Source organism: Hippocampus bargibanti, linkage group LG15 (assembly GCF_051943395.1).
Source record: "Hippocampus bargibanti isolate YZ-2025 linkage group LG15, ASM5194339v1, whole genome shotgun sequence".
NCBI lineage: Eukaryota > Metazoa > Chordata > Actinopteri > Syngnathiformes > Syngnathidae > Hippocampus > Hippocampus bargibanti.
The window spans coordinates 6,518,502-6,543,399 of record NC_142748.1 but is presented as its reverse complement, the minus strand read 5'-3'; the positions used below and the strand labels follow the sequence as shown (position 1 = coordinate 6,543,399).

Here is a 24,898-nt window from a genome sequence, read left to right as displayed (position 1 = left end):
AACGTTAGCAATTAGCTAATGTCACCGGAGGGAGGGGGGGGGGGGAATCACAGGGTCGATACTCTTCAAGTAGGTGCAAGCGATTTGGAGAAGAAGGAGATCCTCTTGTGGATTTTGCAACGCAGCTTGGCTGGCAGCCTATGGAGGTGTTGCGAGAAGATCTCGGAGTGGCTACCCAGGAAGTCCTCGCACAATCTGGAGGACAGAAGAAATCCTCACAGGCATGTTCAAGAAAAGCTCATTAGCGCTAGAGCATATGTGTGTATAAATAGCTAGCTAGCACCATGACCTTCTGAACGTGCGTAACGGCCAACAAACGCGGGAATTACAACACGAGTTAGCCCAAAGCGGCGCCGGTACCTGAATAGCGGGTATGGTTGTGTCTGGATGATCAACACGTCGCCGCTGTGAGTCTGCGATGGACACGTTAGCATGGTGATCTGGACAATGAGATGATGTCATGGATACGCATAGGGACAGTTATGTCACTTCAGTTTGCGCAAGCTATTTTGGAAAAATGCATCAAGTATTTTTTGGTGGGAGGGGCTTATTATATAAACTATTGATAAATCTTACAAAACAATTTTTGGGTGACTCATTAATCACTCATTGGTTATCGCTATTCATGGTAAGGCTATCCCTCACACTCCCTGAAATTGGATTTTACTGTCCTAGGTACAGGAAATTCCAGGTGGAGCCATCTGTTTGTATCTCAGGAAACATTGTCTAAATTCAGCTCGAGGCTGATTTATCGGTGCCCTGGAAAATACAATTGTCGGACAATTGGGAGGACCACAGTGTTTAGGAAAGATTTAAATTTAGTTCCAGGGCCAAAAAGAAGACCCCGTAGGAAGCTTTGACGTGAATTTTGCAGCTCTGAACATCAGATTGGAACATTTCAGTACTAAAATGGTCAAACGTGAGTTGAAAAAGGGAAAACTTTGGCTTCTTAAACCAAAGTGCGACATTAAAGCTGTGCAATAAGAAATTGAGGAATGGTCGCGGCTTGGAATTGAAGCGGATTTACATGGGATAATTTCGTTTTGTCAATGGATGCTACAGATGTTTTTGCTTTCAACATTTAGCTTGTAGCAGAAAGTGCACATTTCACCATGACGTCCATGATCCAATGGTGAAAAGAACACTTTCATCCTCTCCTTTTTCATCTAGAACTGCTACATAGAATAAAGAGTGTGCAGAAAGTGCTTAAGATTAAATGACTGTTATTGTGTTGTCAGATTATTTTGTTCTTCCGACTACAAAATGGCGCCGCGAGAGTGGCTGCCTTTACAGCAGCTCCTGTATTTTATAATAAATAATAATACATTTCATTTATAAGCGTCTTTCAAAAATCTCAAGGTCACTTTACAGTCACGGGATCAGTTTTTCTGAGGGTGAGCAGCAGCAGCCACATGCGCCAGCGTTCTCAACCCGGAATAACTTGGATAGAAAGTTAGCTGGCTAGCTAATTGATAACTAATAGCTAGCTAAATAGCATATAGATATAGCTAAAAACAGTAAAAATGAAAGCAAATACCCAATAACATTTTGACTATATGTGAAATAAAATACCACAAAAAAACGAGTACAAATGAATACAGTTGACAAAATCTCCCCCACAAATAAAATCAATAATCACAAAGGAAATATTCCAATTTGATATCAATGGTCGATTGGATCGTTCTGGTATATCAAACTTGTACGTTTTGTTTTTCTACTTCTTCCTTTCCTCACTTTGCTGCTGTTAAATGTAAATTTCTCCACTGTGTGACTTATAAAGGCTAATCCAATATCTTCAAGAAAATAAAAAAGTCCCATACCGAATCCATTGCGATGGACAAGTTGCTGCTCCCCCCGAAAACAATGACGTCATTGTCACTCCCGAGACAGGCGGTGTGACACACCCTAGCAATGGGGAGAATGTGAGAAAGATCAGATTAGGAGATAGATAATAACCACGGTCGATTCTATTTTGTGGATTGATTGTCACTTGTCAAACAGGAAGTGCAGCATTGAGCTGATAATGTAAAGATAGGAGCACTGCAAACGTCTCAATAGTGGTCAAAAATCTGTCAGAAGTTGATCAGCACATCATGGCGGCTATTGATCTGACTCGTGGGTACTGACAGCGAGGACAGTTCACATTTTCAAGATATTTCGCCGAAAATCGGCCAAGGGGAATCTTGCAGGTATGACAGATAGTTCATGTCCATGGAAATATGATGAGGACAATTCAAGGTAACAGGTTTTGGCTCCGCCTACTTTTCGTGTGTTGACGAGTCGGATCACGATGTCATGTCGCTGCAGGCAGCGTTCTATTTAAACATGACGTAACATGATGTCCTGAAGGCACCATTTGAGAAAAACAAACATCTAAAAAGTAAAAAAAAACATGACGAGTTCACTTCAAATCCGGTTTGTGAGAAGTGTGGCTACCTGGGCTTGTCCCCGTGCGCGTGAGTTATCTGGCGCCACTCTCTCGATAGCGTATCAAACTGCCAAGCGTCATCTGGAATGACAAAATCTGAGATTAAAAGACAAGCGGATGCCGGGATTTGACATTCAACCTTGCGCATAGATGTAAGAGGCATAAACAAGATGGCGTCTGAGCGCTGGTGCACATGGACGCAAGGCATTCGCACAGTATAATAATCAAAATTGTTATTCCACCCACTTTTTGATTTTACTTTTATATTTCTTGACAGTTTTGAAAGGCGCTTATAAATTAAATATATTATCATTGTTATTAACACAGCTAATATACAGTACAATAAATTTACAAAACTCTGAAGAAAATATTGATTTAATAAATATTTTTTTTTTACTCCTGAACGGTCTCATTTTATACTTTTGACACTTTCATACATTTAAAAGCATTTCAGCTATTTTTCTGTGCGGGTGAACTTAACTCATTCACTGCCAGACATATGCAAAAATGTGTCCACTCGAGTGCCAGGGTTTTGGTCACTGTCACTTGAATTCCAAGACCCACAGAATATTGAGTTTTAGGACTTCATAAACATTCAGAAGAGCGATAGAAACCTTAGATTCTCTTTCTTTTTCATCAGATAAAAAGAGTTAATTCCTAACTTATATGGGTCTGGAGTTATGTGAGCTTGAAATGAGGGCAGCTGACCAAAATACAATGCAATACACACATATTGGTGGATGTAGCGCTTTAACAGCTAAAGCTGGAACAATGCGCTAACATGGAAAAAAGGGAAATGCTACCCCAATGTTGAAAAGAAAAAAAAAACATTGCCAGAGGCCATGGCTTTATCAGCACCCAAGCATGAAAAAACAAAAACCCGAATAAATTCGGGAATGGCGCTCTACATCATTTTCTATTCCCCAATAAATTGGTGAATGAGTTAAATTTATTTGCTATATATTAGCTATCTGGCAATCTATGAGCTATCTAGCTGGCTATCTAATAGCTTGGTAGTTATCTAGCTACCTAGCTAGCTACTTGGCTGACTATTTGCTGAATAGCTATATATCTATCTAGCTAGCCATCTATTAGCTATATAGCCATCTGGCTGGCTAACTGTTAGCTACCTATTAACTAGCTAGCTCGCTTTCGATCTATACGAGTTACTTCCGGGTCGATTATTATTACTACTACTAATATTACTATTACTACTACTATTATGACTACAACTACTATGATTACTACCACTACTATTACTATTGTTATTATTACACTTTGTAAACATTGAACAACACCTACTGAGAGTTTGCCCGTCTAAGGCCAAGCCGCCAAATACGAAGAGGCTGTGATCGGCGTTGAGCGTCAAAGTGTGCATGGAACGGCCCGGCGGCACTCGGCACGACAAGGCCGTTCTGCAAGTGCAAGGAGACAAACGGGAGTAAAAGTGGATCCACAACATCTTATACACAATAAGCAAAGTGGGGGTTACATTTGAGTCCAGTGCCACACATCCAGATCCAAGCAGTACATATCTAACTCAGCACTTTCCTGCAACAAAATGGGGGGCAAGACAGGAAGATGTTAAAACAGGAAGCCAAGTGTCTAAAAATGATTACTTACCACGCCTCCGCAAACGTAACCCCTATTGCCCACTACGGCGCTAGCGTGGCAGCCTCGGGGAAGCGGGGGGTGACCCTGAACAGGAAAGAAAATAATTTGATTGTTTATTTTTAGTGTGTTTTTTATGGGGGGGGGGGGCGCCATCAACCTTGGTTTCAGGCACGCTCCATGTGGCGGTGAAGGTGTCAAAAACGTCGACTTCGTTGTGCCAACCCCAGCAGCGAAACAAGACGTCGCCGATGGTGAGCTAAATAGAAATATGATGAGAAAAAAAAAATCATACATCTGCTAAAATTGATGACACGAGAAAAAAATTACCCAGTTCATCTCTTCAATGATGAAATTTGACGACTCCAAATTTCTTGCCTCTCGCAGGGTTTTGCATACGTAGCCTCCAAAGTAGATCAACCTGCACCTCAAAAACAACACAAAAAAAAATATTTAAAAAACCCAAGACACTACCAATTTTTTTTCTTCACGCCATCACTTAGCACCTGTCTCCGTGCACCCAGCAGCTGTGTTTATTCCTCGGGGAGGGCGTCGTTCCTTTGGCGGTCACCACTTTCTTCCATAAGTAGCAATGTTGCGTGAGGTCTACACTGAACATCTATACACATGGCACACACACAGCCCCAAAAATATCTATATATGATTTCTGGAGGGGATTAAGGAAAAAATAACTTGCGAAAGAGCATTGTTGTTGTCAGGAGAAATCAATGCAAAGCCTAGAAAAGGGCATTAAAAATAGCTTAATAACACACAAGTGATGTCATTAAATGTGTGTATGTATTTTTTTACATTCTTTTATTCAATGGTGTTTCCAAAACACAGCGGAGTGCTTCTAATGCATCCCCCCCCCCACTCACTTGGTTACTGTAAGTTTGGCCGTCGTACCCCGCAAAGACGTAGAGCGAGCCGTTGACGTACGAGCCACAGAAGCCCAGCAGGAGAGGGGGTGTTTCTCCGCCCATCTCTCGCCGCTGCCTAATGTGATGATGAGTGGAGGAGACGGTGAACTTTTAATTTGAAAATATCATGGCGACAAGAAAACAATGATTGTGACATTTTTCATTCAGAATATTTGTTTGAAAATGCATTTTCGAATCAAATTGAGATTCATGACACTTTTTTTTAAGATGGTAAAGTACTTTAATTCTGTTGACTTGCATCATATTGAACTGACTAGCATATTTCGTGATAAAACTAATTTATTTATACAGCGATTTCACAACCGCAACATGGCTCTAGTCTATTTTCCGCATATGAAAAAGTCTGGACATCCTTGCACTGGTGTTTAAACATCCAAGGATGTAAAGAGGTCACAGTGTCCTTGTTGATTTATTCATTTGTTTTTTTACCATTTGCCGCTGTCCAAGTCACAGAGCCAAATCTCGTCGCTGGGGAGTGTAACGTCCTCACTGACGGGGACCTTTAATGAAAGCAAGCAAACACATTTTGAATGTGCATCAGTAATCTGATGTCCAAGTTTCAAACCCAAAGTCATGAACACCATATGCTATAAATCAAAAAAAAGTAGTCATCTGTGAAGTTGATATAACTCCGACTTTTGATAAAATCATATTGCGGTGTTACTTAGATGCATGGCATGAATGCATTCAGGATTTTATATGAACTTTGTATGTATCTATGTTCACATACACTATGTTACATCTAAACGTGCTTGTAAATGAATTAAGAATCAATTTTTGGGAATAACTGGGGCGCTGTTTGAATCAAAGATACCTTTGATTACATACATACAGAAACCTTTTTTTACGTTTTGTGTATAATAAGACTGTTGCAGCGTTCCTTTTTGGGCATTTAATTGTCTGAATACTTGTCAATCATTTTGCTTTAATGCAAACAAACAAGTAAATGCATGATGATGAGCATTTGCTCATTCAAGTTGGATTACCAATTAACGATACGCTCGTCACCGCAACCTCTGGAGGTGTAAAACGGTCATTTTTGTGATAGACCAGCTTTGTTTCTTTTTCCATGTGCTTCTCAATAAATGTATGCCTTAGTCATATAAAACATTGCATGCGTTGATAGGCTATAGTCACAATCGTCACGTGCAACTAATACACACTGTCAACTAAAAGTCAATGAACTAACAAAGGAGGAACTCGTTTTTAATTAGTAACTGGTTTGTTTCTGGGTTAATTTGTACTTCAAAACGACTTTTCGTTAAGTTTTTGTCGTACCTGGAAGCCCCCCCACACGTACAGCGTATTGTCCCCGTGAATGAACGCAGTGTGGGCGCTCCTCTCCAGTTGCCTCGTCGACGCCGGGACGCTCACCATCCCGATTCCCGTTCGCCTAAAAGCTGATAAAAGTTCAAAAATAAAACAAACTACAAAACAAAAAGGGCGTAGGAGAGGAGAGTCAGGAGGATGTCTGTCTTGTCGATGTTTTCCTTGCGGCTTACACTCCTCCTTCCCGGTTGTACATACTCGTTAGTGAAGCTTTTCACCTGCGCGAGCGTCCTGACCCTCTGCGCATGCGCAACTCCGCGTTTGTTGACAATTGAAGCCATTTTTAATTGGTCGTTTGAAACTCGCACAGGTGCCCATGATCACGTGATTAAGGCACCGGCTTCTCGCGAGGAAACACGGGAAGATACCACATTATAAAATAAGTTTGTTTTTATCATTAAAGCATGTTTAAATCGCAGATAACGTATACAATCACAAAATACAGTCAAGTCATCCCTTGTAGTTGCTAAGAGCAGTGCTTTTCACGAATTCCAAAACAATATACATATATTGTGGCATTTGATCATAATCTAAACTTCCAATGTGCATGTCCCCCCAATACCTGTTAGCCAATTCACCCTGCATTTGTGTTAGAGGCTGATGTAAAATAATTCACACTAAAACAAGCAGTGGATGGAGGTTATGAATGTCTGGCGTTTAACATCAACAGTTACACAATAATCGCAAACAATGTAAGATGACCAGAGTGTGAAAGATAAGACGTTTATTTGTCTGTTAATACATCAAAAACAACAATGTGTGTGTTAATACACCAAAAACAACAAAAGAATACGGTTGTTTGCTCGTGACTTTTTGACTGTGTGCCAGTTAACAGTCGGGAACTCAGTGCAAAGTGTGCAAAGTTACTCATCAATGTGATTCCACCAATGAGAAAAGGTGCAGACATCAGGTGCAACAGCTCCCCCTAGCCCACAAAAAAGTTAAGGCACATTGGTACATGTTACTAATGTCACAGATTTTTTTTGCATGTGAAACTGTCAACTTGTCATGTAAGACAAATGTAGCCCTAAAAAAGGAGGAAAGCGATTGTCATTATTAAGATTCACTGTAGCCAGTTACCCAGGTCAATAAATTAATTAGATTTCATCCATCTATCTATCGCTTTCACTCATATCAATTGCACTTGAGGTTGCATACATTTTGATTGCTGCACAAAAGGGAAGAAAAAGGCCATGCGTCATTGGCCTCCCTCAATCCTGCAGGTCCCTCTCCAAATACTTCCTCATCCGCAGGCAACGAGGACAACAGGCGCCGGGTACCATGCAGGTCCGATGAAACACCGCTTTGCACTCCTTGCACCTATGCCGCAGACATAAACACACATAGTGAAACGGGAAGTTATTCTAAAAAGGACACGTTTGAAACATTTTAGTCACAATTTAAATGCATAACAGATTGCTAGCAAGACACTGTCAATCGCGCAAAAGGCCGATGCGGATGTGTAACTGCAGCGGCTTGGAATTGAAGCGGATGTTCGATAGTGATACCTTGGCTTAAAAACTTAATTGGTTCCCAGACAGAGTGTTTAAGGCGAAAACTGTACATCCCAAAAATTACTTTCCCATTGGAAAGCATTAAAATGAGCATAATCCGTTCCCAGGTCCACATAAAAGATAATTGTCTTTCTTTCGAACTTTCTAAGCCTTAAAACTACACAAAATATACATTATTTTATGTATAGTACAGTAAATTCTTGTTATATCGATATCGGATATATCGAGAGTCCCGGTTATATCGATATTTTTTCGGACTCCCTTGAATATCGATATAACGAGACTTTACTGTAAATGTGACAAGGTATTATAATTAAAGAAATAAACTGTACTATATAATAAAGTCATTTTATTTACCTTTGTGATGGTCGTTGATGGCTTGATGGGATGGAGTGGCCGGTCTCAGCAGCATTAAACACTTGATGAGGAACGTAGCCTTCTTTCACCATCTTGAGGAATGATGCCTTGTAGGTGCTTTCTCTGCCATAATTTTACCTTGTTCCTCATCAATTGTGTTCTGTTTAGCTGGGTTGATAGCTTTTTGCATCAAGTGTGCAGATGGCTTGTGCGGGTTATTTGTGAAGCCTGATTGATGGGAATTTTAACCTTGCAGTCTACACTCTGCCTTTGAACTATCAAAGTTGAAACGAGTCCAAATTTCACTGTTTTCTATCCATTTTCTCAGTCTCTCTCTGTCGTCTGCCTGCCGCTAATGTTTAAACCACCCCCCGTCACTACTGCGTTCTTGACCAACATGGCTTTAACCGAAGACTGGGGGCGGGGAATAGAGGACAAAAACAGTCGGCTTCCATTTTCTTGTTAGAACGGGCTCGTTCACAAATGACACATCACTCATTGTGGCGCTCCGTGTGTATCTCAAAAAAATAGTTTGTATGCCAAGGTAAAATTTTCATAAATTGAACGTTCGTAAACTGAAAAGTTCGTAAACCAAGGGGTTCGTAAACCAAGGTATCACTGTACTAATAAAGGCTAATCCATTCCATTTCATTCCAACAGAATGAAGCGACATTACCTGGCGGTGCTGTCGAGCTGGAAGGGGAAAATGATGTCGTCGCCGTGGCACATCTGGCAGATGAAGCCCCGTTGTGAGCACAGGTTGCAGCTGAAAATGTGGCTGCTGGCGAATTGGCACAGTGACACCAAATAAGGCGTGTACTGGTTTTCGGCAATCTTGAGGAGAAGACGGTGATATTTAGTAAGGGCATGCTATTTACCCTTTCAAGGACAGTGGTTACTTATGTCAACTTTGGCAAGATAAATATGACTCGATTTTAGACTCCATTTGCTACGAAAATGTTCTCTTAGGAGGTTAAAAGTTGATCAGTGCATACCTCCCGCAGATCCTTCACACTGTACAAGCTGCTAGACTCCAGTAAGTATGTTCGTTGCTCCATTCTAGTGGGAAAAAACAACTTCCTGATTGTAGATTGCGAATATCTGAACATACACACACACGCCGGGCTAAGTACGCACCTAGCTTGAAGCATCTTGCATGCTCCACTGCGGCAAGTAAGCAGATACTCGCCCAATAGCCGCAACCTGCGCCGCAGGTTGTACACAAGAGCCATTGTCTCCGAATGTGTCGGCAAATCGGGATTGAGCTGGTCCAGGTTGAGAAGAGGTTCCTGCTCCACCTGAGATAAGATCCAAAAGGCCTTCCGGGATACCTGGACATGCACGTAGAGATGAATCAAAACGTGGAAACGGACAAAGACGGACAATGCGCGCCCACCTCGCGTTTATTGAGGTCCCAATTGTGCAGCATGCGCGAAGGGATGACGGTGGTGTCGCCGTGGTGACAGGAGTTGCAGTAGTATTGCCCGGAGAACTCGCACAGACGCGCTCGTCCTAGCGAAGGGCCGATCTGCTGGGAGCAGCCTGGATGTACAACTCAATGTAAGTCCAAAGTTGGGACATAACTAATAATAATAATAATACATTTGATTTATAAGCACCTTTCAAAACTGTCAACGTCACTTTACAGTCACAGGATAGGTTTTCTGTGGGTGAGCACGGCAGCCACATGCGCCAACGTTCACTCAACCCGGAAGTAACTCAAATATAGAAAGCTAGCCAGCTAGCTAATACAGTATATAGCCAATAGATAGCTAGCTTGATAGATATATAGCTGGATAGCTAAACAAATGAAAAGAAGCTAGAAGCTAGATAGCCAGCTGGCAAGATAGCTAACAGATAGCTATCTAGCTAGCTAGGTAGGTAGCTAGATAGACAGATAGCTGGACAGCTGGAAAAAAAATATCCTGTGACTGTAAAGTGTCCGTGAGAGTTTTGAAAGGTGCTTAGAAATTAAATGTATTATTATTATAATAAATCGGAATAATCTAAAGAACCTTGGAAAACTTTTATGGGAGTCCATTACCTGCACATTTGAAGTTCTGCGTGTCCAGTCCCTTTAGCGAGGGCACCGTGCACAAATGTACCAGGAGCGGTCCGTCTTCTTTGAGTCGGTGCTGAACCAGTCGATGCAGGTTCCCGCCAGAACCTCGACCGACGCCGACCGCCGTCTCCTCGCCGCTTTCCAAGTACGAGTCCAAAGCCCCGCGGATCAGGACCCTCCAGGAGTGAGCCTCCTCGGCATTTTCCGCCCGTAGTCGCAGCGTCTCCTTGAGCGTTAGAAGTTTAAAAAAGTCGGGTCCACCCAGAGCCACGTCGGGCACCACGTCCCGTACTTCCTGGATGGGGAAGGTCATTAGTAGAGACTTTTTTCCATCTTGCACCCTGAAGCCTTTCAAAGCCTCCAAGGAGAGCGAAAAAACCAGAGGCATCCATAAGCGAACGTCAGCGTCCGAGCAACAATAAAGCACCGCTTCCTTGATGGACTCCCTTTCCAAATCCATCGTACGAATCCAGTTAAATTCCTGAAGCGGCGAAGGCGAGCAGGAACGCTCGGGGCTGCAAGATGCCGAGCACGGGAGAAAAACGTCGCCGCGGGTTTGACCAGGTAGCTCCAGAATCTCCCACGGTTCGTCCACGCAGGAGACGGGCCTGCAGTTGTTGACCGCCTCCACCACGCGGTCCACCCAGTCTTCCGCCTCGTCCCGGTTGGCGGCGCGTAGGTGGAGGCGTTTCCCGGCGAAGGTCAGCTCGAAGCGACCGTCGGGGTAAGCCAGGCGGGCATCCTCGCAGCGTAGTAAAGAGCAGTTTTCGCAGCAGGTACGTTCCTCGGCGTTGAGGTAGAGGCGGAACTCGAAAGGAGAAAGCTCGCAGTAGTGGTCCCGCCACATTCCCATGGTGCCACGGCGCTCCAGGTGGCCCAGCTTCAACAAGCCACGGAAGGGATTGGACAGACCTAGACGGAACGGATGTCACAAATAAAACTGCACTGCCTTGGTGTGATGTGAGGCGACTGCGAATCAACGAGTTACCTATTTGACGGCGATGCACGACACTAGGTGGTGACTGCGAGCCTGCAGGAGGAGGAGGCGGAGCAAGAGATGGAGGAGGACACTGTGGGACCTCCAGGTCGGATTCATCGTCCACACGTGGCTTGTAGATGTCTTCGTCTGAGATCCAGGCGCGAGAGCGCTGAAAAGTCAGAAGCAATAAGTCAGCTAAGAGCTATCTATTCGCTAGCTAATGGCTATCTTTTCGCTGGCTAATTGCTAGCTATTTGATAGTTATTCGCTATCTATTCGTGAGCTAATGGCTATCAGAATCATCTTTATTGCAGAGGATGTAGAACACACAAGGAATTTTTCCGGTAGAACACGCTGCACTCATCATCAAAAAATTGCAAAGAGGCACTATACAGTTCTATTTGGCTGCCGCTGCTCACCCACAAAAAAAAAAAAACTTATCCTGTGACTGTAAAGTGACCTTGAGAGTTTTGAAAAGCGCTTAGAAATGAAATGTATTATTAAGCACTATAATGACTTGATTTAGAGTCCTTATGTAAGACACAAACATATATTCTAGTTCTAGATGAAAGAGAGGATCATAGCATCATTTTCACCAGTGGATCAGGGACGTCACAGTGGAATGCACACGTCTGCGACAAGCTAAACGTTGAAAGAAAACAAGAAGCTGGAGCATCTGTTGACGAAGAGAGATTGTGTCACATCTCCGCTTCAATTCCAAACTGCGGCATGTCCGCATACGAATCGGCGCTCTGACGCTCAAGACTTGTTTGGAATTCTGGTCAAAAGCCATAAAGGTTTTGAGTCGCTCACTAACCGTGAGGGAATCCGATGACAGCTGCCTGTTCGGGACGTTCTCAGCTTTTTTCTCTCCAAGGTCCAGCTTGACCTTCTCCTGGTCGGTCAACACGGCAGTTTGCGCATGGTCTACATGATTTTGGGGCGGTGAAGGTTTCTCAGCAAGCGGCGGAGGTAGTAGGGTTGTGTCAGAAAGAACACAACTGGGAACCTGGTCACCATCGGAGAACTGATCGGCGCCAGAGTTGGAGACAAAGGAATTTTCTTCACGCATGGAATCCTGACTGGAATGTACATTCTCCTGGAGCTTGGGAGGTGACCTGAAGAAAAATGTTTTTATTTCACTATCTCCATTTCTGGTTTCACTAACAACGTGGCTTTGAACAGAGAAGAGCTAGAATCCAAAATCACAGAGTTGGGATAAGTTCATGGCATGCTTACGGTTTCTGAGGGGCCTTGGTACCGTCGCAAGAGGACCACTGCTCCCCAGCGGGGCTGCGTAGGTCTTGCCCCTGGAGAAGGCTGTCGGAACTCAAGCTGGAGGAGAGCTGAGAGGAGCCTGTGGTGTCGAGGCTCAACGTGGACGAGTGGAGTGCTCTGTTGACCCCACGGGAACCGCGGGTAGCCCTCAAGACCTCTGGCCCGGGGTCGGACGATCCAGATGATTGCGATCCCGTATCCCAGGCGTCTTTAGACAAGCGCCGGTCAACCGTTCCGTTGACGGGAAGGTTCGGAGAGTTAGCCGCCGGGCACGGGGCGCAGAGTCCGGCGAGGCTTAGTGGCGTGGTGGTCCACTGATTGAGAACGGACGACTTGTACGAGAGGTTGAAGGTGAGCGAAGCCAGACCCTGAAGGTAGCTGAGGAGCACCTCGCGCTCTTCGTTGTTGAGTAACAAGGCGCCGGGTTGATAGTGAGCGCGCAACTTGGAGCTCTCCCTGAAGAGAGACACCAGGTAGCACTCCAGGAGGCCATGGTTGAGGGCCAGGCGTAGCCAAGCGCGACAACGTCCCACATCTGTGCCCACAAAGTTGATTTTCTCCAGCTCGATGATCACGTCACTGCGATATATAGGTAGGTAATACACAGGTAACATCCTACTTACCACCGAGTTCCGTTCCAACAAAACGGTCGCAAGTAAAAATGTTTGTAAGTGGAAATCCATTCAAAATATTGAATAGCGACTCACCGATGGGTGATGCTCTTCAGAAGGTTCCAGAAAAAAGGCTGTGGGAGGGGTGCGCGACGACCTTTCCTGCCGCGACCTCCGGCTTCTAATCGGATGTATTTGTTCTTGATGCCGTGGACGAAAATGGCCTCCAAGGCACAGCATAGCAGATTGGCGTCGCCGTCCTCGCTGGTGACCACCGCGTCCGATGTCACGTAACGCTTCTGCAGGGCTTTGAGGGACTGCGCCAGTTTCTCCTTAATCTGTGTGACGTGAAGGAACGTGACAACCACTCCCCCCTTATACATTTTTCTTTTGCTTTTTGAAAGGAAAAGAGGCACGTGGAAGCCGGAACTGCTCTCTCAAAACCACTCAAGATGTGCTGAAGTGGGGTCAATGGCCTCGTGTTGATGAGGCAACATTGTTGGCGACAAGTCACATGATGTTAAGATCGTAAACATGTGATCAATGACTGAAGACAACTCTACAGTTATCAGTCCCATTACTCACGCCCACCCTCCCCCCAATAAAATAAAACAAATAAAAAACCAATAAAGGCAAATCCAATCCAAAAATCCAAAAACAAAATAAAAAGCTGTTTGAGATGGGTGATAAAGTTTCACTAATAGAAAACACAGACTTCCATTAATTATTTTTTTCCCGCCTTCAGGGATTAGCTTTCATTCTGCTCATAAATGGAAAGTATTATTATTATCTATTGCGCAGCTAGCTAGCTATTTGCTATCGAGCTGGCTGGCTATCTAGCGAGCCATAGATGAACGATATAGCTATCTAGCTGGCTATCTATTCGTTATATAGCTATTAGTTATCTATTGGCTAGCTAGCTTGCTATCTATTTGAGTTACTTCCAGGTTGAGAGAACGCTGGCGAGTGTAGCTGCTGCTGCTCACCCAGAAAAAAAACTTATACTGTGACTGTAAAGTGACCTTGAGAGGTTTGAAAGGCACTTAGAAATGAAATGGATTATTATTATTATTATAATAAACAAACAACTTTTGAAATATTTTCCTCCAGTATTCACTTTATTTTTCACAATATATTTTTATTACGACCCCTGAGGGGAAGAGCCGAAAGGGAAAGAAGAAGATATTTTTTATTACTTTTTCTTCCAAAGTTCACAAGTTTTTAAATCCAATAGGGTACCTTTAAGGCAGCTCTGGACCAAAAACAATTAAAACCACTCCTCCCCCTACTTTAATCACATCTATTCCTGCCTCTGTAAACACTGATTATCTGTTAATCTAATCACAGTGACGCTAATAATAAAACGAGAGATCCAGGAACCTTTTTCATTTCTTTCAGCCAGATTGTGGCAATGAAAATTGACATCAAGATTTACCTGTTTAACATGTTCACCCTCCTGCGTCGTGTCTGGCGTATGTGTAGCTAACATGGCACCTCCTCCGGGTTTCTATACTCGCATGGCATGCTGTAAACGAACAACAGACACACAACACAGAGAGGGAGATATGACACTTCAGACGGAGACAATTTAGTGACGGAAAAAAAACACGCATGACATGTGATTAAGTAATGTTTAGCTTCTCCTTCCTCACTGGTGTCATGCCTGTGAGCCACTAGTACCTTTTTCCATGCTGCGCCCGTTTTGGGAAGTGGTTTAAAACTGTCTAAGTTCATTTTTAAACACAAATACACAGATGAAGTCCAATTTAAATTCCTCCTGAGAAACATAAGAGGGGTCAGACAATTTTCACAGTTTTCTTGATGACAATAAATGATCATGGGGAAATTAATCACATTGAACATGGTGTCCATAAATAAAATCGTCATCCGAAATACGTACATCCAAACAGGCAAATATTTCACAACTTTGTCCTTGCTTGACGTGTGCAACCCTAAAATAAACAAAAAAAGTGCTCCCAGGGAGGAAGAGGTGTGACAATACAGGTAAAATCAAAAGTATGTCAAATGTATGCACGTAAGTGAAAAAAAGTATAAATTAATTGCACCATAGTGAATTCAATCATGAAATATGTACCGAAACTGTATTTATTTTCAAATCACCCAATTGCTTTGCAGCAAAAAAGGAAGGTTTGAAATGGGCATGTCATGTGACACTGATAAGTTCCACCGGGAAGCAGAGAAGTCCAAATAACATTTTGAAATGATCCAATCTAGATAAGACCACTCAAAAGCATAATGATTTGATCATTTAGAAAGAGTTTCAACAACCAAACTATCTCGTTTATCCGAAGCATCGTCAACTGCTCGTAACTTCCAGACGCTTTTGGCTCTCGTGTTTGTCGCTGGCGACACACGTGGAGATTAATAATGACACATCATACAGACAAAAACATCGACAAGTTTCTAAACAAACTTCAAATTCTCATAAAGGTTAAGGGAGACTTTAAACCAGATAAGCAACTACTGTACTGTACATGTAATAATGGCTAGCTTAGTCGCGTCCTCACCGAGATGCAGACTTGACTTTCCATTTAGGTCAAAAGATAACCAAAAAGTGTAAATTAGGCAGGGGGGCGCGGGGTCAAGTGTAGTTCGAATTTATTTCTGTCATCACGCCATTCTCTAAAACTTTTTGTACGAGTAACAAAATGTACAGCGTCAGCTAGGATTGTTTACACCGGACTGGAACGAAGTGTACGGGTGAGCGGAGTGATGCACCATGGGAAATGGAGCCAATGGTGCAATCACTGAAGTTGTATTTTTAAAATTTCATTACATTTTTTTTCCCATTTGGGGAAACTTCCTTTTTTTCTCACTGCATGTTTACAAACGTATATTACGTGAATGTAAAGTTTGACCACGTGTGTAAACAGTATACACGTTAAGCACACTTGCATGTTTAATATTACTCATTTCTATTCATATAAATTATATAAAGATAAAACATACATGTTAGAATCACGTCCACTTAACCAACTAAAATATATCAAAACAACATCAATGCCAAATACAGTACGTATTGTTTCGTCTCTTATATTTTTCGGGAAAGTTTGGCATTACGAGTGTACTTAAAGGCAACACGATTACAAAACAGCTCTCGCGAGACTGAAATATATTTGGGTAGCCACACCCACCCCAAAAAGGTACATTATAAACGCCAATAATATCTTTGTGTTATTGTATATACATTCAATTTTCATTTCATTATTGTATTTATTGCTTACATATATTAAGCACAATACAACGTCGTATATAAAGTATTGAAACAACGTGTAAATTAAAAGGTGGATTTTTAATGTGTCTTGAAAAAAAGAAAATATATTTTTAGTTGTTTTCCTTGGCTCACAGAAAATACACACTCATTCATTTCATCTTTAATATATACACGCATACGGGAGAAAAATATATATATTTGAGAGTCAATACAGTAATGAGGTATATTTTTGATGAATTATGCAGTACTGTATATATAAATTCCAATTCGGCTTTCTTAGATTTTTTTTCACACCGGCGTGTTAATATCAGTGCACATTATTCTCAATAATGTACATTGAAACTGAACCTTGTTTTTACATACCGAAAGTCATTTTATTGACCAGAAAATGTGCCGAATAATTTTATTCTGCATGTGTTAACTCAATACAAAAACAATCATTGAAAAAACAGGATTGTATCATCAACATTCATAGAAATAGATATTTAAATAACAAAACAATGCTATAACATCATCCGGCAAAAAAAGCAACATCACTGACCAATATTCAATGCTTCATGACAATGTGTGTTAAAATTAAAAAGCTTGAACTCACATTTATATGCCTACTTGGAATAACATGAAGGACAGCACGCACAAGAGTCACCGTGACGTCACTCCTACGTGACCTCGGCGTAGTCATTTGTTATGGCGTGAAGCGCCAGTTCCTCATACAAGTCCTCTTCTCCATTCGCCCTGACGGTCAGGGCCTGCACACGAACACACGAGCACCAAATTACATTTTAAAATGTGTACTTAATACTGTGGCATAACTCACCTCATAGATGTGTTCAATTTCCGGCTCCTCGTAGATGCGCTCTCTGCCTTTCAACTAGTCACAAAAAACAATGAAAAGAGCGACAATGGCAAATCAAAATGTCACCTAACTTTTATTTTAACTAAGTCACCGACTCAGCTGCAGTTTGGATGACAAGACCCAAATATTCAAACATTGCAGGAGCAATGAGCTAACGCTAACTTCTCACCATTTTGCAATTGCATTGAAAAAGCAACACAATAATCCCAAACATCAGGCCTTGCAGGATCATAAGTGCGTCCTTCATGTTGCTTCGGTGCATTGCCTGTACTCGGTTGATGGTCCCTGTCAAAGGGGGAAAATTACAAATTGATATGTTTGATGAAAAATATAGAAATAAACAAAACAAGCAGGGGGGTAAGGGTAGCATCACGCCTGTCTGTGGCTCTGTCACAAGATACACAAAATATCAATCTCAGTTAATTTTACATCTATAACTCCAGCATGCAGTTCAGACATGGCAGATAGCTGACAGTTGTTCAACTAGTTGACATCATAATTCATATGAAAAATAGAAATTATTTTTATCACCCCAAATCATGACAAATCCACTATTTGAAGTTGCTACCTACTGGCAACTTGCAGCTGAGTGCCGGTCCCCCACGTCTCATTGATGCGACAGAAGTAGACCCCACTGTCCCCTGGCTTCAAATCGTGGAGGATGAGGAAGGCGTTGAGGGTGAGGTCCTTATGGCGGGTCACGGCGCCTTCCAGCAGGCGCCACTGAGTGACCTCTTGGTCATAACGGGCGGCCTTGTACCAGCGCACCTCGGCAGGCAGGTGTGGCTGAGATGAGGCGCAGTAGATGGTGACGAACTGGCTGGGCCTGACCCCATAAAAACGCGGCTTCTGGGTGATGGAGAGGTCGCGGATGGCGGTGGCTGAGTAGATCAAAGTGAAATCGTTATACTTTTTGACAGCGATAAATAATTCCTGAGGCATCAATTGTATCATTTTAGTGAAATCACATTGCAAAGTCCTGACCATTATTGTTTCATATAATTCATATTAAAGTACACAATCCATCTACACACATCATTGAAAACATACTGTACATGAAATTAACAATACGTATAATAAAAACACGACTGAGACTAACTTCCCCTTTTTCCCCGGATGTCCAGGAAGTGAAGAGAGTCCCCAAAATAACACCTAAAAACAAAAATGACTTTTTTTTACCTGATATGCGGAGTAGCGTTAAAACGCATAATCCACCGAGCAACCAGCACATGATGGCCATGCAAAGACACAAAAACAAACAGAAGAATTAATCGAAATGCTGTAATCCATTTAGTGATGGTGTGCAGTCATTCGGAGAAGACTAGTCTCAATTTCACATGTCAGGATGCAAACAAGTGGGCGGAGTCATGACAGTTCTGAAGTTTTTTTTCCCGAAAATATGTCTCACCACCCTATAGCTCACAGTCAGACATACAGTACAGTACAATAAGAAAAAAATGGAGTCTCAGACAGCTTCTCCTCAGAAAGTTCCACGCAGCCACTATATAAAGATCTCATTCTGCACGTAATCAATCCCCCTCACTCAGAAAATTTAGTTTTAGAACTAAATTAACATTCAATTCAGCAAAAGAAAACTTACTCTTTTTTTTCATCAGAAAATGAGTTAATTCTTACATTATATGGGTCTGGAGTTATCTGAGCTTGAAATGGGGATAGCTGTACAAAATATAATACATACATATTGGTTTATATACTGCCTATTGCGCTATGTAAACTATACGCCCTATAATTTACGACTATTGCTCTATAATTTACACCATAATTAAGAGGGCCAAGTAATTTGACTCTAAACTGAGCTCATAAAGGTTGCAATTCTAAACATAAAAAAGTACATCTTTAAAACAATTGACGACATAATTTGTTAAATTACGTTCGACTCCTACACTTGTTATTGCTAAAAATTATACTTACTAAAATGTATGTAGAATACTAATAATCAGAATAATGTGTTTAATTCTGGTAAGTTTTTCACTATTTCGCGTTACCGTAGAAACACAAACAAACAAACCCGGAAGTGCCGTCGAATTTGGCAGCTGGTTCGTTTTATTTATTTTTTCCTATCCGTTTTAATACTTAAATGACTTTCCTACACGTGGACACCATGGAACGTATGAAGTTGTATTCAATATAAAATATGCTTGTCGGGTAATTTTTTGTGTTTTTTTATATATCGCCGAATTCGGTAAGCGTAAACAAGTAAATGGTAGCATAGTGACACGAGCCTGCCATCTAAGTTTCCTTTTTTTATGCGATGACGAACAATTCACCTCTTCATGACATTGAATAACTTTTTTTTCACATTTATACACTACGCGTTTTTATACCTGCTTTCAGAAATAATCAATAGATTACGTGCGAAGATCTCTGTACTGACGTCATATTATAGATCAACCAAGCAGGGGCAGAAAAGTCGTTTGTGTCAACGTCATCATAAATTACAATTTCTTCTACCCACATAGAATTAAAAGATGGATTCCGAGTACGTCAAGACGCATCTGGGTTCATGCCTGGCAGAGGGGCTTGCTGAAGTGGTAGAGCAGCGCCCCATGGACCCCATACAGTTTTTGGCACACTGGCTGTACAAATACAATTCCAACGTTGAATATGAAGCAAAGGTAAATAACGATGATAATAAAATGCTACTTAGTTCGTTGTTGTCCAGCATCCCTTGCAATTGAAACGGTAGATTTCTTTTTTAAATTAACATTCACAAAAACATTCTGGACCTGGATTTACCAGTTCTGTGTCTATGCAATTCTAATACCGTACCTGAAATTGTGATTTTTACAGAAACAGGCCCGGTTGGCACTTGTGGAGAAGGAACGCGCCAAAGCTAAAGAGAAAGAAGCCAAAGCCAAAGCCAAAGAGAAAGAAGTTCCGAACGAGGCACCTGAAAAAGTACGTACTTGCCTTTTGATTTCTTTTTGCGCTTTGTCGTTTTGTGTGGTCATACCATGGAGGTCAGTCATCAGGTAGAAGGCAGCAAGTTCAGCCAACAGTTGGGAGGAAAGTGAGGTGAAGAGCAGGAAAGGTGAAGGCAGAGAATTACAAAAATTGCTGTGAGTCTGAAGGGTATTTGAAACACGGCACCTTAACAGCTATCTGCAACGGAGCCTGCAGGACCAGACGGTTGTGTGGGAGACACGCTTGCAACTGCGAATCAGACTCTGAGGGACTCCACTGAGCCAGAAAACCAACGGGCCACTGACCAGCATCAAAGTGGATCTCTGGAAAATGAACAGGAGGTGAAAAACAAAACAAAAGCATGGCTTTTTTTTGGTATGCTGGTGGTGGTGGTACTACTGCATGTGCATGCAATGTGTGCAGTCTATTGGCTTAGGACCATAGAGTCAAAGTTAGTTGCATGGGGTAACACCTCTGCATATACCAAGTGGTCGCATTCTCTCCTAATAACCCACAGAAGTTTGATCCACCTGGAACCGCTGAGCCGGCCCAGACTGAAGGAACACCTTTTGACCAGAAGCACGAGTACACTGAGTCCTCCCAGACTGAGTCAGCATTGGTGGAGTCCTCTCCACTTGAGGCTGACCAGGTTGAAATCACACCAACTGGGACCTCCCGTGCAGAGTCTTCACAGATGGAGTCCAAAGCTGAGTTGGTGGAGTCCTCGCAGCTTGATACTACCCAGCCACAGTTTGACAAACCCATGCAGGGTGAGACCAAACAGACAGAGTCCCCTCAAGGTGACGATTCCAATGACCCGGCCATCCTGGCCAAGTCATTTCAGGAAGAGGCCCCCCATGTGGATTCTGTATATGCAGAGGCTGACCAGGTTGAATTCACACAATCTCAGACCTCCCAGGAGCAGTCAGGGAAGTCAGAGTCCATTCCAATGGACTCCGCTGAGCCCAACACCTCCAGTTCTGAGTCTGGGCAGGAGTCCTCCTCCCAGGGTGAGTCTGTGCAGGCAGAGTCCACAATGGTTGAGTCTGCACAAGCCAAAGAACCTGTCCAGATTGAATCCACTCAAGTTGAGACCGCCGAAGTGCTCGACACAGATGTTGACTCCACCCTGGCAGTTTCTGCACAGGTTGAGTTTGTGCAAGTGGAGTCCACAGTGGTGGATTCTGTACATGTGGAGTCCACACTGGTAGAGTCTACAGAGGCCGAGACTTCCCAGGCCAAGGCTTCCCACGCCGAATGTGTGCAAAATGAGACCTCCCAGTCCCAGTCCGCACAGGTGCAAACTCCAACGGCGAAGACTGCCATGTCCGAGTCCAATCATGATGGATCCACACACTCTGAATCTGCACCGGTGGAATCATTACTGGTGGAGTCTACAGGGGTCCATTCTGAACTTTTGGTGTCCACACAGACTGACTCATCTCAAAGTGAGGCCTCTCACCACCTCAAACCCAAACAAGATGACTCTGCCAAGTCTGTGCAGGAGTCAATGCATGAGGAGCCTGTGGAGGTTGAGGTATCACAGGTTGAATCAACGTATGGTGAGAGCTCAGACGAGTCTGAGCAGGAAGAGGAGTTAATGGCAAACGTTCAGTCCAAGACCGCCCAGGCAGAGTCCTCTAAGGCAGAGTCTGTGCAACCCGAGTCATCCCATGGCGAGTCCGACCAAGTGCTGCTGGTTGACAAGCAGTTGGCGAAAACGGAAGAGGAGATATACGAATCAAGTCCGGGTCCTGTTCTTCAAGACCAGGAAGAGGTTTGTCAGCCTGCCTGAGTCAGCCGTCTTCATTGCTAATGCATTATGGTAACAATTTTGCACCTGTAGAAAAAGGAGGGAAATAAAAACGATCAGAACTATTTGTGTGTTCCTCATAAATGTTAGGATTGTATTTTTTCAATCATAAATGTTTGATTCTAAATATTTGTTATCATATGTGTACATTCAACCGTTGAATGGTGACAACTTTTTTGTGGCTTTGTAGGCAACAGAACAAGCCGAGGAATGACCACAGCGCCGCCTGGTGGTCCACCGATGAGGCTGTTTGTATATCCAATATTCTTCATTGCACGTGTGCCTCGCTCAATCAAGATCCTCAATCTGCAGTAATTCAAATAAACATGTTATGATTGCTATTTGATGTGCTTGCATTTTTTTCATACATTTTTCCATACAACTCTTGGCTGGGGGCGACTTTTTTAAACAGAAAAGGGTTAAAACGGTTGTGCCTTTACACAATGACTACTCTATGACGTCACAGCCATGTCGCGGCTGAGTTCGATCAAAACAAAACTTGTGACGTGCGCGCACACGAAGGCGTCGCGGTTACACGCGCGCGTCGGACGTCAGACGAGGTAAAGAAGCATAAGAGGAAGAAGTTTGGAAGTCCGAAGAGTAGCGGAATGGCTCTCCTGATTCAAGCCGCAGCGGCCGCGGGGGGCCTGGTGGCCCGAGTTCTCAATTTGGTGACGGATATGTTCCTCACGGCACCGCTGAAGGCGAGCATCCTGCATCTCGAAGAAGCTGAGCTAACGACTTTGACTGCGGGTGAGCGGTTTAAAAAAAATGCCTTTGTGGAGCTTGCACTGTTACCGCTTGCTCACCCTTCACCTCATTTCTTCACTTGTAATCCTGAATGTGAGTCCTTCACCCACTTCAATCACGTTGTAGGTTTACTCCTCCCATTTTACTTCCAGGAATGCATCTGGGAAATTAAAAAGTCTCCACTTTGTATTTGAAAAGGGGGCCAAATTGTAAAATTGACTAGATTGCTGAAGTATACAAATATACAAAACCAGAATATGCGCTAATCGTAATAGATTTGCCCAGATGCATCCCTGTACTTCCTTAATACTCACCCACCCTTGCCTCATATTATTCATCCACTTTGCCCTTTCACCCTCTTCCTTTTTTCACTTTCCACTGTGACCTCTTTTGCTCTAACCTATTGCCCATTTTCTTAATTTTCAGAGAAGACAAAGTTGACGGCCAAGTCTCTATGGGAGCAGAGAGGTGCTGTCATTATGGCGGTGCGCAGGCCAGGATGATTTTTGTGCAGAGAGGTAACACGTTGCGATGCTAATTAAGGGTTCTCAGCATAACTAAATAAGCAGGACATTGTCATCCAGGAAGCTGCTGAGCTGTCCTCTCTGAAGCCCCAGCTGGACCAGCTCGGGGTCCCCCTGTACGCTGTGGTTAAGGAGAACATCGGCACCGAGGTTCAGAACTTCAGGTCGTACTTCAAGGGGGAGATCTTCTTGGATGAAAAGGTCTTTTCTGTGGTTTGTCTTGTGCTCCCTTGTGATGCTGATTTTTCACACAAGAGTTTCTGTTCACCGCAGAGGCGCTTCTTCGGGCCTCGCGAGCGAAGATTGGGCCTCCTGGCGTTTCTTCGCGCGGGGGTGTGGATGAACGGTCTGAGGGCCTTCGGAAAGGGCTTCAAGGGAAATGTCATGGGAGAGGGTTTTGTGCTGGGGGGTGTTTTTGTTATCGGGCCCGAGCAGCAGGTAGAACTGACGCAATTCAATCTATAATTAAATCAGGAACTACCCATGGTCCTTTTTTTTCCTCTTTCTTCCAGGGAATTCTGTTGGAACACCGAGAAATTGAGTTCGGCGATAAGGTCAACATCGAAGATGTGATCCAAGCGGTCAGGAGAATACCACAGGAGCTTGTGACCATGGAGAAAAATGTCACAGCGTAATTTAAGATGCATGCATAGTTGACTTGTGTAGTGAAAGTTTCCCACTCTGTTCATGACGGTTCTGTTGTCAAACTCTACGGAGCAAACAGACTTGATGCTTTAAAGAATGGGCTTCCTTTTATTACATAATAAAATATGTCATGGCACCCAAGAGCTTGCTGCTGTTCATATCCTATCAAAACTATATCATAGCCTTCTCTAATCCTCATTATTGCACTTGTGTGATCTAATGACAATGAGGAGCAGAGCATTCAGCTGATTAGCTCTTTGACTTTGGACACTTCATTGTTTAGTTCTCTTTAAGTCAGAACTGAAAACATTTAAAGCTTTTTAATACTAACAGCAAAACTATAATTCCAATATTTTAATGTACATGAAAGTATAACTATATAAAATATCTAAACCGAGCATCATGATAAAGCTCTTGTACTTTTGGTAATTACTTTTGGTTATACTAAGTGGAGTAAAGTGACTGTTGAGTTTAACATACAGTCCCAATCAGATTCTCCTCGACTCTGGTCTCCAGCCAATCAGCGTGCAGCAGGGGGCGGGGCTTGTGTCGAATCTGCACAGGTTCGACAGACGAGCCTTTCACTCAAAATGGATTCTCATGCGCCGAACGACTTGAATTAGTCTGGATAATTTTAAGTAAAATAAAGTATAACAAAAATACTTTGAGTGGAGCATTAATATTTGAACGATTACTTCAACACTTTTCACCAGAACTGATGGAATAGCTAGCTTGATGCCTTCGTTTGAATACTGCTCGGTGAGTTTTTATTACAATCGCATTTGTGTGTCAAAACTCTGTTTGGATATCGGCAAAGTGGTTCGAGTGGCTGTCAAGTTACGATAGACGCATTTGCGTGCGTACTTTTATGGTAATTCGCGACAGCGTTTGACGCTGTCGCTGTCCACGGTCCTGGGGGAAGCCCTGGTGTGACGTCACGTGAGTTTTAAGTTAGGCATATGTAACCATAGCAGCGCATCACGTGACCTCCTGACCGCCCAGATAGTAGATAATCTCACACTTTACAGCAGTGGCGGACA

At 43.0% G+C, this 24,898-nt stretch overlaps 4 protein-coding genes and 1 pseudogene across 10 annotated transcripts; 2 read left to right on the top strand and 3 right to left on the bottom strand.

Moving 5' to 3' along the window:
- Window positions 1–59: 59 nt before the first annotated feature.
- On the bottom strand, window positions 60–6,515 carry LOC148887335 (kelch domain-containing protein 1-like). The gene is made up of 13 exons (XM_089016104.1): window positions 6,259–6,515; window positions 5,410–5,480; window positions 4,918–5,035; window positions 4,546–4,658; window positions 4,370–4,460; window positions 4,200–4,298; window positions 4,052–4,126; window positions 3,921–3,979; window positions 3,731–3,843; window positions 2,437–2,509; window positions 1,821–1,905; window positions 361–440; window positions 60–195 (listed from the first exon to the last, which is right to left on the bottom strand). Exons 1-13 carry the CDS (start codon window positions 6,355–6,357, stop codon window positions 66–68), a joined length of 1,206 nt encoding a protein of 401 aa, XP_088872230.1. The 5' UTR covers window positions 6,358–6,515; the 3' UTR covers window positions 60–65.
- Window positions 6,516–7,018: 503 nt separating this feature from the next.
- plekhm1 (pleckstrin homology and RUN domain containing M1) lies at window positions 7,019–17,080 on the bottom strand. Of its 2 annotated transcripts, none has more exons than XM_089014664.1 (12): window positions 16,941–17,080; window positions 14,546–14,635; window positions 13,207–13,448; window positions 12,461–13,078; window positions 12,039–12,339; window positions 11,231–11,390; window positions 10,225–11,154; window positions 9,577–9,722; window positions 9,318–9,511; window positions 9,176–9,239; window positions 8,857–9,014; window positions 7,019–7,629 (listed from the first exon to the last, which is right to left on the bottom strand). In XM_089014664.1, the coding sequence occupies exons 2-12, from the start codon at window positions 14,597–14,599 to the stop codon at window positions 7,521–7,523; spliced, it is 2,976 nt and encodes a 991-aa protein (XP_088870790.1). In that variant the 5' UTR covers window positions 14,600–14,635; window positions 16,941–17,080; the 3' UTR covers window positions 7,019–7,520. The 2 variants fall into 2 exon arrangements, with proteins under 2 accessions (XP_088870790.1, XP_088870789.1); XM_089014663.1 differs by lacking the exon at window positions 16,941–17,080 and adding an exon at window positions 15,639–15,840.
- Window positions 16,494–20,323, bottom strand: cd79b (CD79b molecule, immunoglobulin-associated beta). 3 transcript variants are annotated; one of them, XM_089014674.1, is made up of 5 exons: window positions 20,176–20,323; window positions 17,774–18,050; window positions 17,371–17,486; window positions 17,163–17,216; window positions 16,494–17,094 (listed from the first exon to the last, which is right to left on the bottom strand). In XM_089014674.1, the coding sequence occupies exons 1-5, from the start codon at window positions 20,176–20,178 to the stop codon at window positions 17,005–17,007; spliced, it is 540 nt and encodes a 179-aa protein (XP_088870800.1). In that variant the 5' UTR covers window positions 20,179–20,323; the 3' UTR covers window positions 16,494–17,004. The 3 variants fall into 3 exon arrangements, with proteins under 3 accessions (XP_088870800.1, XP_088870801.1, XP_088870799.1); XM_089014675.1 differs by having other exon boundaries at window positions 17,774–17,987; XM_089014673.1 differs by lacking the exon at window positions 20,176–20,323 and adding an exon at window positions 18,381–18,592 and having other exon boundaries at window positions 17,774–18,082.
- Window positions 19,207–22,278, top strand: dydc2 (DPY30 domain containing 2). Of its 3 annotated transcripts, none has more exons than XM_089014671.1 (6): window positions 19,207–19,258; window positions 19,682–19,837; window positions 20,013–20,120; window positions 20,321–20,467; window positions 20,644–21,903; window positions 22,130–22,278. In XM_089014671.1, exons 2-6 carry the CDS (start codon window positions 19,691–19,693, stop codon window positions 22,151–22,153), a joined length of 1,686 nt encoding a protein of 561 aa, XP_088870797.1. In that variant the 5' UTR covers window positions 19,207–19,258; window positions 19,682–19,690; the 3' UTR covers window positions 22,154–22,278. The 3 variants fall into 3 exon arrangements, with proteins under 3 accessions (XP_088870797.1, XP_088870796.1, XP_088870798.1); XM_089014670.1 differs by having other exon boundaries at window positions 19,221–19,367; XM_089014672.1 differs by having other exon boundaries at window positions 19,226–19,330.
- A 126-nt stretch (window positions 22,279–22,404) lies between these two features.
- Window positions 22,405–23,999, top strand: LOC148887331 (peroxiredoxin-like 2A; annotated as a pseudogene). Its single transcript, XR_016117274.1, has 5 exons — window positions 22,405–22,692; window positions 23,116–23,207; window positions 23,274–23,414; window positions 23,487–23,651; window positions 23,726–23,999. The product of XR_016117274.1 is annotated as a peroxiredoxin-like 2A (transcript).
- Window positions 24,000–24,898: the final 899 nt, after the last annotated feature.